The sequence below is a fragment of the Homarus americanus genome, unplaced genomic scaffold (genome assembly GCF_018991925.1).
Source record: "Homarus americanus isolate GMGI-L3 unplaced genomic scaffold, GMGI_Hamer_2.0 scaffold46112, whole genome shotgun sequence".
NCBI classification, from domain to species: Eukaryota; Metazoa; Arthropoda; class Malacostraca; order Decapoda; family Nephropidae; genus Homarus; species Homarus americanus.
In genome coordinates, this window is record NW_024725391.1 from 1 (window position 1) to 17272 (window position 17272).

The 17272-nt window shown below is 36.5% G+C and overlaps 1 protein-coding gene across 1 annotated transcript; it reads left to right on the plus strand.

Annotated features, from left to right (window-relative positions):
* Window positions 1-6: 6 nt before the first annotated feature.
* LOC121864808 (protocadherin Fat 1-like) lies at window positions 7-16421 on the plus strand (the record flags this gene model as incomplete). The annotated part of the gene is made up of 12 exons (XM_042363971.1): window positions 7-20; window positions 167-604; window positions 1273-1467; window positions 3649-3954; window positions 4397-4605; window positions 4949-5093; window positions 6690-6851; window positions 8429-8652; window positions 9311-9407; window positions 10999-11165; window positions 15759-15876; window positions 16140-16421. Coding segments are annotated over exons 2-12 (2077 nt in total), but the record flags the coding sequence as incomplete, so codon positions are not given.
* Window positions 16422-17272: the final 851 nt, after the last annotated feature.

The window sequence follows — 17272 nt, forward strand, 5'->3', positions numbered from 1 at the left end:
TGCTATGGAGCATGAAGAGGGTATGTGTGATAGTATTAATATTTCTTTCTTTTCTTACTCTAATGTAAAAGTATTTATGGAAATCATATACTGTATTTATGATGAGTTAAATAGTAAAATTGTACAAACTACATTATGTATACTGTATCTACAATAACTTTTTCAGGTCTGATACGAGTCCAAGATGGACTTGATTTTGAAACTCGAAATTCCTATCAGCTTACTGTGAGGGCAACAGATAGTTACTCGGGCAAGTGGGCAGAAGTTGTCGTCTCAGTGCAAGTCATTGATGTGAATGACAATCCACCAGAATTTCTACAACACTTCTATAATGTCACTGTGTCTGAGGCTACAGCTATTGCAACTCCAATTCTGACAGTTTCTTCCTCAGATCAAGATACAGGACCAAATGCAGGAGTGAGTTACAGGTTAATGGGACTGAATGGAACTTTACCCAAGAACTTTTATATGGAGGGAGACTCTGGAATCTTGATACTGAAGCAAGGATTGGACCGGGAAACTGCTCCAGTACACCATTTCCTGGTTCAAGCCATAGACAAGGGAACACCACCATTATCATCTACAGCACATATATTGGTTACAGGTATGTTGATGGGTATCTATTCAGAATACATTTGTTTTTCACTTCCTTCTTACCACACTGAATGTTATTTTAAATTATAACTGATAGCTACTTAATGAGCATAGCAAGTTAAAGAAAATTCAACAATTTCATGTTGTTATTCACACAATTTGTAGTACAGTACTGTATTTTATGGCATATAAGATGCACTTTTTTGTCTGAAAAATGGCAACAAAAATCTGCCTTAAGTTGTGGTCTCCTGCAAACTAAATACCCCCGTTGCTGTCTCTGCTGGGTTGGCAGTGATTAAATCACAAAAGCTCTTTCCTAAATACTTCCTGCTAAAATGGGGGGTGCGTCTTGTATGGTATTTCATATCGGGTATTGATAGAGAAAAATATTCTTACCCAAATTTAAGAAAAGCTGGAGCCATAGTGACAAGATTGCACAGGTCATGAGGAAAAACTTTGTAGAATCAAATGTAATTACCGTATAAGGAATAACAGTAAAATGAAGATATCAGAAAAAGCTATTTTATAAGAATTTTACCATAACAATGATAAAAAATCATTGCACTTTGGTTTTATAACTCTTTAGATGCAGAAAATTACTAAATAAATACAATAGAGATAAAAAAACACTGGTAGGTATTGTAACAAGTTTGTTTAATGTGATATTTTGTTTTTCAGTTTTGGACATGAATGACAACCCACCAGTATTTGAACAGCAAGCCCAACGCTGTGTGGTGACTGAAGATGCTTCCCGTGGCCACTTTGTCACCCTTGTGTCTGCGTCTGATGAGGATATTAGTGATGTTAACAAGCTCACATACTCAGTTGTTGATGGCAATGAACTGCAGGTGTTTGCCATAAACTCTGCTTCAGGTAATGAACATGATCTCTCTTCATTGGTTTTGGTATGTACGTACAGTACTGTACATTGATAATTAGTTGGTGGTACAGTGGTAACTTGCATATCTCTCGCAGCTGTGTCCTGGATTGGAGTCCTGACCCTTGACAGACATGGGAAGGATGTTATTCAGTGTGACTGTATCAAACATTACAGGGTTTTTTTGTTACTCCTGTTTCCTTCTTTACTAACACCGAGCAGTAAAGTTGAAACACAGTAACCAAAAACAGACCAACCACCCAAACAACTAATAAGTTAAGTGGTGTTGGGAGTGAGGGAGACCAGGTATATTACTTTGCTTGTTTTTCTTTGATTCCCTTACTGTGTTTGGTAATATTATAGTGATACAGTATACTCTCAATTTAACGGAATTCACTATAACAAACTCTCGATTTAGCGAAAGGAATTTTTTCCTTTATTTTTCGCTTGATTTAGTGAACTAGTTCGCTAAATTGAGATTAATTTCGTTAATACGCTCACATCGAAAGAAAACAGCGATCAAGAATGTTAGCAAGTTGATCGTGTCGAACTGGAACACGTGTAGGGTGTTTAATTATTTATTACAGATCATTAACCCGTAATTGGTCATTAACATTCAAGTACTTGATCACCAATGTTACTATCTCTCGTCATTTACGTACTAGAACGTTTTTCAAATAAACTTTTCCCACGCCTTTGAAACCAAGTCTAGCAACCATAATCTGTTGGCTGGTGGTGTCTGGCATCTTGTGTAAACATTTCCCACCACTTGGCCTGAGCCCCCCACAGTCAAAGCTGTGGGACTACACAGTAGTTTCTCAATAGCCATGGCATGTGAACGTAACCAGTCACTCAATCAAGATGAGATATACTCTGAATTATTTGGTAGGGGTGAAGGTGAACATGGTATTGACAGAAAGGCATGTATTGATAGTGATATTGAAGGTGATAATGAAAATAAACCGAGAGGGACGGAAAATACCTCCCCTGACCTTGAGTGTGCAGCGTTGCCACTTGTAATAAAACCATCATGTTCATTTCATAAGTGTTTTTTAAGTTTCATTTGCTTTGGTGCTACATTCATATTATTATTATTATTTTTTGCATAAAAAAACAAATTATGAATACGTATATGTACATGGCTGCAAGACCGACAGGAAGTACTGTAACAGCACTGGGAGGGAGTAGGCTTGGCAATACTGCACCAGCCCAGGATTTAAATTACACACAGCACATGTAAAAGAGCCAAGTTTCCACTTTCACTGATATTTCTTGTTTTCTTATGTTATTTTGGGGTGTTTGGGCATTGAACAAAAATTTTATTTTTTCCGACCAGGGGGCGTACTATGTATGTATAATAATGTGACCTTTTATGGTTTAAGTAAGGAAAAAGAGAGTGCCTAAGCTCCACCTGGGTCATCCCTTGCTGGGCCAAGCCACTCTGTGATGTACATTGAAATCTCCTAGGTAGAGGATCTCGGTGTTGGGGTGTGTGGATAGCAACGACTCATGGCAAGAAGAAAGATAGTCAAAGAGTTCCAAATAGTTGGTAGAGTTTGGAGAACAGTATAGGAAACAAAGAAAAATAGTCATGATTGTTAGATATTTTGAGCCAGATGACATCATAAAGAGAAGATTCAAGATCCGTGAGTCGAGATATAGGTGTACGTGTATTGTAGTAGGCGCATACATTTACATTAAACTATACAGGGCTGGAATGCTCATATCCCAATATCTACCATCGGTGGTCTCGTAATGTTTCACAGTGAACAAATATTTTCTCTGGATATTTTACTTACAGATACAGCACAGTACTGTACTTCTTATTTTTGAGGTTGATCCACTGTCTTGGAGTTGGTTGAATTACAAAAGTGATGTACTGTACAGTACACAATAATGAAACTCACCAAATTGTGTCCAGGTGGTTCTGTGGTAGTTGTGTGTGAGAGGTTGATGTGTGTCTTTAAACTACTTACTTATGGTGAATAACCATGATTAATGGAATTTTGCCGTACTGCCGGTATATATTTTGTTTAGGTATTCTTGGTACAAGATCTCGCATGATTGCCCTCTCATTGTTCAGTGGTGTTTTTTCAAGAAAGTGGGTATTTTTTATTAGAAGGAGTTATTATAATATTTTTCTGATTAACATTAAATTGTCATTACTTACTTTGCAGGAATCGTAACTGTATGGAACAGCCAAAAGCTTCGTGAGAATAATCAGCACATATTGAATGTGTCGGTGAGTGATGGTGTCTTCACGGCTTACACACGTCTGGTGGTGTCCATCACTCCAGTTAATGCTCACTCGCCAACATTCAAAGTTGCACAATATGATGCCCACATTCAGGAAAATTCTGCTGTAAAAACTACTGTTGCTCAAGTGTCTGCCAGAGATGTGGATTCTGGACGTTATGGTGATGTAACATACCACTTTATAGGTGATGATGCTCAAAAGTTCTTCAGAATAAATGAAAATACAGGTAAGATTTAAAAACAATTCATGGCAAATATTTAGAACTTGCCAATACAGGTATCTACTTATATATTAAGTCTTACCGATAAAATTGCCAATAATATTACGTGTTCAAGGTGGGCAGGGCTTTCTGATGATCACAATTTATTCTATAACCCATGCTATATTTCATAGTTGTATAGGCATCTCAGTAGGGCATGTTTGTGTCCCCCAGGAGGTCAGTGCTGTAGGGCATGTGTGGCTTTCCCCCAGGTCAGGATTGTAGTGTGTGTGTGCTCGTGCGTGCGTGCTGTATATACAGGTATAATGTACGCTCTATTCTATTAACATTGTCCTTTTTCTTAAGGCAAGTTCAAGGTATGTTAATTGAAACTAAATTACATTAGTTATGTAAGATGTGTTTGTCAGGTATTTCATTAACAAATCCTTATCATCGTTTTTGCCTAAAGGTGATGTGTGGACTTCAGAAGTGTTTGATCGTGAGGAGCGTGCTGAATATGCCTTTACAGTGATGGCAATGGATATAGGTGGGCGCACTGGCTTCACTACGCTTCACATTACTGTTAATGATGTAAATGACAATAAGCCTGTTTTCATGCAGACTAATTACAAAGCAATTATCAGGTCCAACACCACCTCTGGATCTGTTGTCTTAAAGGTAAGTTTCCATCGATCATATTGTCACTTTTATTGTAACATGTTAAAATAGTTTCATATTAAATGCACGAGGAGAATAACTTTGGTTAATTAAAGATAGGTTAAAAGAATATATGATTTTCACTGTTGTGTATATGAATAGGGAAAATGTAGTGATCCTTTACCTTGAAATTAAAAATGTTTTGTAATCTTTGTTTTGGTGCAAATATAAGCTCAATTCATAAAGGTGAATGCGATTGTCTTCATGATCAGTTGGTGAAATACAATGAATAATTAATAATTTTGTGTCTATTTTATTTCATCAGCAAGGTTAACTTTATAGTGCACTTGTTTGCTTATATCAGGTGTTTGCTGTGGATGCAGATAAAGGTGAAAATGGCACAGTATCTTACAATTTTCATAGCTCAGCCTTACCAGACACAATGGATGCTTTTTCTATTAATTCAAGAACTGGAGAAATATCTTTGAAAAGAAATGCGCATGATTTGGGTAAGTAAAATATGTGAACAGTCAGTCTAAAAGGTATCTTTGCGATTTTGTCTGAGACAATATGACACAACCGACGGAGGATTTTAACAACCCTACTGAGACAACAGGAGCCACGGTATTCATTTTGAAATTCATCGGACCACTCTGTAAATATACCTTTGAGAGTGACTGTACATCTGTTCTATTTATGAGAAATATATAATTTCTTAAAAAATAAAAAAAATATTACTCATAGCAGTCTAGTAAAGATATTGCATGTAGCAGTTGTATGCAAAGACCAGCTTAATTTTATAGTTCTCCCCCATCATCAAATTATGAATTTCCTTTGTTTTTAGTATTTTTTTTATACCGGAAAAAATATCTTTAGCATTAAATTGTCTATGAAATAATACTGGATAGGCAGTAGCTATATCACTGAATAAAATACTACTAAACCATTTTCTTAACATTTTAATATCTAATTTCTATTTTAAAATTAATTGATACATGATGGCTCTATATTCTTAACTGGATGAGGGCGTAGTTACAGGAGAGGAAACAGAGTCGGCATTAATGGCAATTGGGGAAACATCACTTGCGGAATATCCCAAGGCTCGTTACTTGGATCATTACTATTTATTATATACATAAATGACATAGATAAAGGGCATGTAATTAAATCTGATGAGAACAACACAAAACTATAGGAAGATCTAAAAAAAAAAATTTGCATGGTCTGAAAAATGGCAGATGAAATTTAATGTGGAAAAATGTAAAGTACTGTACTTCGCTTAGGAGATGTAAACAGAGATACCCGATATCAGATGAACAATGTTGAAGTAAAAAATCCGACTGTGAGAAAGATTTAGGGGTAATGATAAGTAGGAATCTTAAACCAAGTCAACACTGTATTTGCTCAAAACAAGGCTAACAAAGTACAGTACTTGGTTTCATACAAATAGGAATGTTGGTTACAAGGTGAGCGAGGTTATCCTAAAACTGTATCTTGGGCGTGTGAGACTTCACTTGGATTAAGCAGTTCAGTTTTGGTCACCATACTACAGATGGATATTGAATCCTTAGAAAGCATTTAGAGGAGGATGACAAGACTAATCCCAGACATTAGGAACTTTCAGTATAGAGGCAGATTAAAGCATATGAATTTGCACTCCTTCAAAAGACTTAGAGTGAGGGGCGATATGATCGAGGTTTATAAATGTAAGTTAGGGTTAATCAAAGGAGATATAACAAAGGTACTGTACTTAAACTATCCAACTGGGAGTGAACTCATAGCAATAGTTTTAAATTAGACAAATTTAGATTTAAGCACTAGGTAGGTAAACACTGGTTTGGAAATAGAGTAGTGGACAAGTGGATAGTTGCCGAACAATATCATTAACTCGAACATGCTGGGTAGCTTCAATATAAATTGGACAGATATATGAGTGATAGGGGCTTCCTAGTATGGGCCAATAAGCCCATTGCAGTTCACTTTCTTTTATTTGCAATACAGAAATACACTTAATAAATGTTTTTCAGGAACCTAACCTATTCATATAACATAGGATACCTGTATACATGATAAACTAAGAAAAATCTATTCTTCTTCAATTACAGGGAGCTCTGTCTTTGAGTTCTTTATTGAGAGCAGAGATGAAGGAAGACCAAGCCTTCATTCAAATGTCGCAGTTTTGTTGCGCATTGTGGATGTTGATGTCAGACCTCCCGAGTTTCTGTCACAAATATATACCCTCACAGTTGCAGAGGATACACCGCCAGGTTAGTAAACATGCAGAATCTTATTTGGAATCTTTAAATTATATTTAAGTAAAGAAAGAATGTGCTGTACAAAACAATTTTGCAAAAGTTATCAGATTAACACCCTATATCTTTATTAGTCTACATTACAGTTCTTAGAAACCTGCATCAAAACTAACTTTTTTGAAACCTATAATATATATATACAGTCAACCCTCACTTTATGCGGTCCCACATTCCGCATTTCCACGTTTACACGGTGCCCTGCCAGAACCCAGGATGCTCACATTCCACAGTGGGTGTACCCCTTTACACGGGTGAAGTATAATTTTTTTATTTAGCTCATAAAATTCATACAAATTATCCGGCCAGAATATAATTTACATTGCTGGAATTCTTACAATTTGATGATCAATTTGAATATAAACATCATAGATTTTGCATTAGACATACAAATTTTAGATATAATGTTTACTCTGAGTAAATATGTTATCTTTTGTGCAAAATATATGACATTTATATTCAAAATATTCCTGGTCTTACAAGGAATCCAGCAATGTCAATTATATTATCCTAACTTTAATCTGAGGTATTATTTAATACTAAATGTTAAAATTTAGTTTTTTCACCCAACATCTTTGAAGGGAGGATTGGTGGGGGGTGGGGGGGAGGGTTGGGACTGACCGCGCGGTTGGAAGAGGGGGGGAGGCAAGGTGGGGTACTTTGATTGACAGATAGTGTCGTGAAGAATATTTTTTTTTTTATTAACTGAAGATATTTGTTTTAGCTCATAAAATTCATACAAATTATCCGGCCAGAATATAATTTACATTGCTGGAATTCTTACAATTTGGTGATCATTTTGAATATAAACATCATAGATTTTGCATTAGACATACAAATTTTAGATGTAAAGTTTATTCTGAGTAAATATGTTATCTTTTGTGAAAAATATATGACATTTGTATTCAAAATATTCCTGGTCTTACAAGGAATCCAGCAATGTCAATTATATTATCCTAACTTTAGTTTGAGGTATTATTTATTACTATACCTGGTTTTCCCCCAAAAATTTCTCAGAGGGAAGAGCCAGCGAGTGTAGTGTGAGAAGAGGGGGAGGGAGTCGAGTCCATTATTTGAATGGACATTAACTTGGCGACTGTATTTCTCTATTTCTCTTAAGTATTAATTGTGTGCATGTACCATCATAAAATTAAGATGTTATTTTTACTAGAACATAGGTATTGTGTCGGAAAAAGTGGAGTTTGGGGATGGGCCAGTTTCTATTGGAATTAATCCCATATGTTCTGTTGTTCACTTAAGGTGGTTTTCACTTAACATGGTACCCTGTGGGTTTTATTGACCGCGTTAAGTGGGGTACAACTGTATAGAGGTTGACAACCCTTTATCCGAAAACCGAAAGTTTTTTTGTGGAGCATTTTTTTTTTTTTAACAGGGATTGAGCCACCCAGGCATAGATCACTGACCCACCGGGGCCTGGTGGGCGAAAATATAATAGTAATACTAATTATAATTATATATATATATATATATATATATATATATATATATACTCAAAATATGTATTGTAATTCCAGGCACACGAATTGGATCAGTGGGTGCACGTTATGATGGTGAATTAGAATATTCAGTCGAGTGGGGAGGTCATGAAACTTCTCCGCCAGTGTCTGTATCATCGCAGGGCACTTTGACCCTCACATCTTTGCTTGACCATGAAGATATTCACCGACTATCACTCATTGTCACTGCCCTACCTACAGACAAGCCTGAGTTGGCATCAAGTACCAATGTGGTTATTGAAGTAAGATATATTTCTGAATAATTGGAGTGTGTAGTGTGGTAGGGGATATCCTCTCCCTCATGGAGGAAGCCAGCTTTCTACATAAGCTTTGAGTTTGATCCATTAACATTTAAATGTTTTTATGAAAGTTTTATCTTGTTTCTTACTTATCTTTTTTACCTTGCATTATTTGATATTAGTCTTTTAAACCTTTATTTTAATTCGGCGTCAAATGATCTAAGCTGTTGCATCGCCAGGGATGTAATTACCACAATCAATCAATCAATCAAATTTAGCCTTTCTTTACTTTGAGGGTTTTGCTATAAGGTCAGAGTAAAAGATGAATATGATATTACGTATACCAAATTAGACAACTATTGTACATATTTGTTTCCCTATATCTTTTCACACTCCTGTCTACAGTGCTTGTATGTATGGGTGGGAGTTGATGTTTGTGTGTCTTCAGGCAATATATATGTCTTTGTGGATATTTAAACACATGCCTTGTTTTTTTTGTTTACTGTATTCAAATGCAAATGTTTCTTAATTCATATGTAATATATATGTTTTTATTTACTAATTTATCTTTGAGGATGAATGTCAGCCAAAAATTTGAATTATTCCTTTATCTTATTATCTTCATGTTATTCTTGATACTAATATGAATATCATTTCTCAGGTTCAAGATGTAAATGATGAATCCCCAGCATTTGAGAGTGAGAAGTACTATGTATCTGTAGCCGAGAACACACCTTCTGGGTCAAATGTTGTCAAAGGTATGTGTTACTTGTATCTATGTACAATAAACCCCCCACTATATTTGACACAATTTAGCCATGTAACTTTTAGACCTTCATCTTAGGGAAAAAATGGAATTGCATTTCTGTACTGGGAAATTCATGACTGGTAAAATTTGAACTTATGGCTATCTCTGGGGAAATTTAGGTCACTCTACTAGCGACACCCTAATTTTTTCTCTCGAAACTGATAAGAAGTGAAAGTAAATGCAATACAGACTAGTTGTTCTCTGTCCATGCAGCACATAAAAAACACAAATTTTGGTGTAGCAATACAAACTATTTTGAGAAATGTTACCAAGAGAGAAGAGGTTTGGGTGTAAGTAAGGTGTAAAATGAGTTGTTTGGATGTGGTTTGGTCAGGGAGCTTTTCCTGCCCTCAGAGGCAGTTTTACTGTGTATGTATATATTGTGGTTGTGTGTGTGTGTGTATTTTGGTTGTGTTTGTGTATATATTGTGGTTGTGGTGAGTGTACTGTGGTTGTGGTGAGTGTACTGTGGTTGTTGTGTATGTGGGAGAGTTGTGATTGTGCACGTGTGGTGGGGGATGTGGTGCGTGCATTGTTCTTAATGAAACACTGAGTGGACTTGAGGGTAAACTCAGCATTTTTAATACTTCATTTGCTTCTGATTATTTATGAGAAGATTTTTTATTCTTATTTATATGTATGTGTGTGTGTGTGTGTGTGTACACACACACACACACACACACATATATACAATACAGATAAAGGAAATTACTGTCTTTAGAGCGAATGGCTCCCTGTCCCAGCCGCAAAAATGCCAGCAACTTTAAAACTACCCAAAGACATTCTTGGGTACATCAGAGTGTCATCCGCGAATAATAGAGGACCACGAAATAAAAATCTGCAAATTATCCGGGTGTACTGTACTATTGCTTAACCCTGTACCATATAAAAAACTCTTATTCTACAGTACAGCATCATTGTTGAATATTTTGTTTCATTTGGCCTCTTTTCACTTTAGTATTATATTTTCAGTTTTCTGTCAATATTGACATAATCCAATGTATGCATTATTCTTACTATGCCTTTTGTATTTTGTACACAATATTTTAATGACAATATTTTTTTTCTGAACTCATGTTTAGTTCTCAAAGTCATTAAACTTTCTCACTTTCATTTCTAAAGCATCTTATCCTTATAGTTTTATTATCTTAAAACTCCTCCCCATCTTTGCATATTGATTACTCAGTATTGTATTGCATCATCTTCCTGTATTGGATAAAAAAATTTGACTACCATACCTGTACAGGTACATTTCAAATAGTTCTTGTATGTTTTGCCTCCATATAATCTATCACATTTTATCCCCTTGTAAGCTATTCACAACTTCAAAGTTTCTTTCATGCAAATGGCTCTGTAATTATTTGCATAATTCCAACATTGTAACTGACCTTCTAAATACAGTTTTCCACTGTCTTGAAATATTAATTTCTATAATTAAGGCACTGGAACAAAACCACATCTATTTTATTTATTTATTTATTTATTTACTGCATATTTACTGCATATTTACTGACAAAACTTGTTCCTAACATATCTTACAGTTTTTGCACATGACCGTGATGCAGGGAGCAACTCTGAGATCCGCTACATCTTGGAAGAGCAATCACCACTTGTAGAGGAACCTCTCTTCACACTTGATCCATACTCTGGGTGGCTATCCCTTAATCAAGAGCTGGATGCAGAGACAAAGTCAAAATATGATTTAAAGGTAACAGTAATTCTTTTTATCAAATTGACATTGAAAAATGAGTTATGGTTGTAGAACATGTAATACTGTCCACTGTGTTTGCCTATATAACTATGATATTCTTGTATGATACCAGAGACTGTTTGTCAGCGTGTTTTGAGACAGAGGGTCGTATTCAAGAACGTGGAGTGTAGGGTATCCATTTAGAAATCAATACCATGGGGAATGCCTACACCATCAGTGTAGTACGCATTCTATATCATTCAAATCGTGCGTCTTGCTGAAGGGCTGCCAACACATGAAAAGGAATGGTCTTTTTACCTACAGTACTTGTATATTTATATCTCCATTAATATCAATTTTCAGAAGAAATACCATAGAAGAAAATCAGTTCAGGATTAAATTCTACAGATTTTGAACCTATTGTCCTCCTAACCTAATTATTACCGAAAACTTTAAAAAGTTACCTTTAAAACTTTGCAAAAGATGTGCAGGTTAATGAGCAACATTAGAAATTTTTCAATGGAAGAAAACTTCTTCTTTTTCTCAAGAATATCCCAAATATTGTAGAGAAATCAATTTTTACTAAATCTCACCTAACCAAAAGAGAAAAGCCAAAAAACCTAAAGAACCAAATGTAACGAATTTCATATATCAGGATACAGTCGTGTTGCATCTCGTGTGCATTTAACCTACGCACATTCACCAAGATGGATGGTCTACACCAGTTAATTGAAGTGGAAGTGGCTGGGCAGAGTAATGGCTACGGTAGTGGAAATGTTAAATTAGGTTGGAAAATTCATGTACAATTGTGTCACATCTTACGCAGGGGATACGTTATGAAGAGGGTGCATAAAAGCAAGAATAAAATGTAGTATTTACCAATTACACTTTCCAAATTAGATGATCTCCCACCAATCACATTTCAGGATGCAAAATAGACATGCTAAGCCTCACCATTTCCTCTAATATGTCATGGAAGCCACACATCCACAACATTGCTAAAGCTGCCTCCCGAAAGCTGGGAATGCTGTACAGATGCCGTAGCTACTTCACTCCTGAGCAAGTGCTTCAAGTTTATAAAGGATTCATTTGTTCTAACTTGGAGTACTGCTCTCATATCTGGGGTGGCTCTTTTCTGTCCAACTGTTAGATAAGGTGGACTCATAAGCAATTTGTCTTATTAACTCTCCTCCTTTAGTTGATAATCTTTCTTCCCTTTCTCTTTACTGCAATGTTGCTTCACTCTCTCTTTTACAGGTACTTAAACGAGCAGTGTTCGGTGGATTTGGCATCCTGTGTAACACTGGCAAAGCCGTGGGCTCGTAACACTCGCCTTGCCCGCGGCTGCCCACCATTTCTCTGTGGATGCAGGTCACGCTAGAATAACCCGTTATAGTACATCTTTCTTTCCTCACACAGCCAAACTGTGGAATGCTCTGCATTCTTCTTTGTTTCCATGCTCATACAATCTGTCTCACTTGAAAAAGCTGGTTGTCCGGCATCTTTGTGGTGTAGATTAATATAATCTTTTTCTTTTCTATTTTTAATTTCTTGTTACTCTTATTTTTTTGCCCCTTAGGCCCCATTGTGGGCCGTTGACCTGTGTCGGATGGGCAATTCCCCATAAAAAGAAAAAATGCAAGATACAAAAGCTGAACAGAAATTGAACGAATAATCAAATCCAAAAATTTGGAAATTGTCGAATACAGTGGTCCCTCGGTTAACGAGCACAATCCGTTCCAGCAGGTTGCTCGTTAACCGAAACCATTGTTTCAATGGGTTTTTGGGTAATTGGTTCCAGCTCACCGAAAATTGCCTAAATTCAACAAAAAAGGTAGAAAAGTTCACTTACTTTGAGGTGTGTATGTTGAAGGCTCCTGGATGATGATGTGAATTTGAAGTGGGAGGTGGAGGAGGAGGAGAAGGGAGAAGAGAAGGAAGTGGAGGTGGAGGAGAAGCATTTTACTGCTTCTTGGAAGGTGAGTCACCTTCCATGAAAATGTCAGGAACCTCTGGACTGACAGATTCTCCACCATGAACATCCTCTCTCCTTCTTGAAGTGGAAGGCTGAGGGATAGCATCTTGTTCCCTCTGCCTTTTACTGAAGAAAGTGTCAATTGTGGTCTGTGGGGCATCTGTCCTCCTCACCATTAACTTATGTTTAAAGAAGAAGACCACTGAGTCCTCAACATGACACAAAGTTAGTTCAGTTTTTTCCACTTCTGGGTGCTTTGAAGCCAGTTCCCTGAACTTCTCCCAGTGGTAAATCACATCTTTCAACCGTTTAGCTGACATATGGTCATCACTTTCAATTTCCTCCTCACCACTGTCAACCTCTACCTGTAACATCTCATCCAGTTGCTTCAAGTCATCAGGAGTAAGTTCCTCCTCATGAGACATCACAAGCTCTTCCACATCCTCCTCCACTTCAAGGCCCAATGACTGACCAATGGACACAATCTCCTGGTCCAACTCTGTTTCTTCCTCAAATCCCTCAAAATCATGGACTACTGATGGCCACAGTGCTTTCCATGAAGAATTGAGGGATCTAGTGGAGACTTCTTGCCATGATGACACAATCAATTTTACAGCCTCCAGGATGTTGAATTGTGTCTTCCAGAAATGTTTCAGTGTTAGTTCAGGATCATTGGAAGTTGCCTGATGACACCTCCTAAACATTTTCTTCATGTACAACTTTTTGAAGTTGCTGATCACATTCTGGTCCATTGGCTGTATGATTGATGTAGTGTTTGGAGGCAAAAACAACTTTTTCACAAAGTCAAATTGATACTCCAAATTTCTGGCAAGGTCAGGGTCATGACCAGGAGCATTATCCATGAGGAGAAGAGCCTTTAAAGGGAGTTTATTGGTGGTTAGGTGGCTCTTGACAGAAGGGCAAAACACATCAACAGCCCATTCATTAAAGAGCTGTCTTGTCACCCATGCATTACAGTTGGACTTCCAATAAACTCCAAGCTTTGTTCTTACCATTTTCTGTTGCTTGAACACCCTGGGGTTTTCAGAGTGGTAGACAAGCATAGGCTTCAGTCAGAAATCCCCTGAAGCATTGGCACCAAGCAATAGAGTGAGACGGTCTTTCATGGGTTTATGCCCAGGTAAAGAGGCTTCATCTCTGGTGATGAATGTTCTTTTGGGCATCTTTTTCCAGAACAGCCCAGTTTTGTCCACAATGAACACTTGCTGTGGAAGATAATTTTCTTCTTCCATCAGTTATTTAAATTCATCTAAAAACTTTGCTGCCCCTTCCTTATCAGCACTAGCAACTTCACCATGCCTAACAACACTGAAAATGTCACTTCTTTTCTTAAATTTTTCGAACCTGCCTTTGCTGGCCCGAAAATCTTCAAATTCTGTGCCTGAAGAACCAGGTTGATCTGTCTTTAAATGTTTGTAAATCTCCCTGGCTCTTTCACAAATGAATTCAGTAGAAACTGAATCACCTTTCATCTGTTTGTCCCTAATCCAGATGATAAGTAACCTCTCAGTTTCTGCAATTAGGGATCTACTTTTAAACACTCTTGTAGATTTGTCTCTCACTTTCACTTCTTCAAATTTGTCTTTCTGTGCAAGAATTGTCGACACAGTAGATGTCGACATGCCATATTCTTTGCATAGCGCATTTGTTCTAGTGCCTTGTTCATGTTTTTTTATGATTTCCTGCTTGGTTTGGATTGAAATTGCTTTTCTTGATCTCTTAGGCCCCATGCTGGATTCAAACAATGTCAACACGTGCTTTTTAAAGTTAAACTTGTTGTAAATAAAGAACATTTTCTTTAAAATAATACTGCACTGCGCTATATATTGTCAATATGTAAAATAAATTTCAAAATGACCAATAATTTGCTTGGAAACACAGGAAAAAAGCGTTTAGTTGAAGAGAGTCTCGAGCAAGATGTTGCCTCCAGTGAAAACAGAGAGAGACTAACGCCTGTTTGCTGTGTTAAGAGGCTGGATGCCGCGCATTAAACTAGTCACTTTACCTGCAATTATGTTCAATAATTGTTAAAATGACTAAAAAATTTAATATTAAACTTTTAAAATTATTGAATAATATAAACTTCTTGATATTTACTAAAATAGTAAGGAATTTAAGCCCTAGAACCGATTAATGTATTGGCGGACTAATACTACAGCTGGTTGACCGCCCAGTGCAAGCCAAAACTTGTTGAGGTCGGCTCGTAAGAAACTCGTTAACCGAATTTAAGAATCTTATGGGAGGTAACAGTAATGTCAAAATATTCCAAACTCGGTTAATTTGGATTTTTAGGTAATTCGAGTGACCCAGAGCCCCTCCCTTTTTTTTTAATTAAGGAAGATGTTGTGTAAATATATAAATTATGAACATAGTTTTTCATAGGGCTTGTTCTTAAAGTGCTGTCCCCTTTTCTCATGAACATTACAGTAATCCATAGGCAGTTAATACAAATATCTGTAGGCATTCGCTACATCATGGGCTTTCACTACGCTTCTTGAATACCAACCGTAGGCATAGCTTAAAGGGATACCTCCATATTCTTCAATACAGTCCATAGAGCGATGCTGTACATGGAATCTTTATCCAAAGCAAGTCTAATATGTCTTCATTTTCAGGTTCTTGCCAAGGACAATGGCACTCCACAAAGAAGTTCAACAACAAGTATTATCATTGAAGTAATTGATTACAATGACAATGCTCCTCAATTTGTTAAGGAGAAATATCATGCTTCAGGTATGTGTATCACGGGTGTTGTGGATAGTATTGTACATTATAAAACAGTATGTACACTTTTGACATTATTCTTGAATTCCGTATTTGGTTTGAAGTTAAATTTATATTCCTAAATATACTGTAATTACATATACTCAATAAATGAAATATATTCAATGGACTTTCATGCGAGTTTATCTGCTTCATTACTGCAATTGGCTCGACTTAAGAGTTTAAAAAAAATTTATTCAAGCTTCAATTGAGTGACGTATTTTCTCTTTCAGTAAGGGAGAATGCTCTCCCTGGAACAGTTGTAGTGCAGTTGGAAGTTCTTGACTACGACTTAGGGGGAGGGGCCTTGGATGGAGAAATGGGACAAGGCATCATATATTACCTCACTGCTGGAAATGCCCTTCAACACTTCCATGTCCGAGGAGGGGGCCAAATATATGTTGCTAAAGCTCTTGATTGGGAGTCAGTGGACAATTATGCTTTAGAAGTTACTGCAACAGATGGAGTCTTTGTTGCAAAGTCTTGGGTCTTCATTCAAGTTTTAGATGTTAATGGTAAGCTAATATTTTCAGTATCAATATCATGTGTTTCACTTCACTGATGATCTCATTATTATCATTATTTTTATTTTTCTGCTTTTATCTCTGTTCAGTCAATAGTTTACTGCTTAGAATACCATTGGATGGTTTATTTGCAAAACTTATGGTAGAGTATCTATCATCCACATTGGCATTTTCCCTTTTTCAGTTTTTATCATATTTATTTTTATTTATTTATTTTTTTTTTTCAGTACAGTATTGTACTGTAATTGGTTATACAGTACAGTTGGCCCTTAACATATGCGGGGGTTACGTAACAGAGATACCCAGGGATGTTAAAAATCCGCGTATTTTTGCTGCCCCTGGCCCCCCCATATCCTTATTTACCGTATATACCTGTGTGTAGTTCGAGTTTTTAAGACCAAATTATTTGGCAAAATATTGGGGGTCGACCTCTAAATGGGTAATAGTTTCGTTAGGTTGAAAAATATTTACCAGTAACTACCAGTAAACAATGGAAACGATGCACCAACGCACCACCAGCTGTGAATGTCGGTACAGTTGCCAGGGCAGATCTTTTGCGCCATCATAGCAAGCCCAAAGTAGCCAAATCCATGGTATGGTAGCACAGGACGATGTAAAACATAAAGTATTCATTTATTAAAGTTTATTTATAGATACTGGACATAAATTTTTGTTCATTACATTTGAAACATCAATCTTTGTTAATTAAATTTGAAACAAAAGAAAACTACGATACCGTATTTTCATTAAAATATTACATCACAAGTATATTTTACCTTAACTGTGACTGAATGAATATACGTATTCTCAGAAATAAATTTGGAAATATAATATTTTTGCTG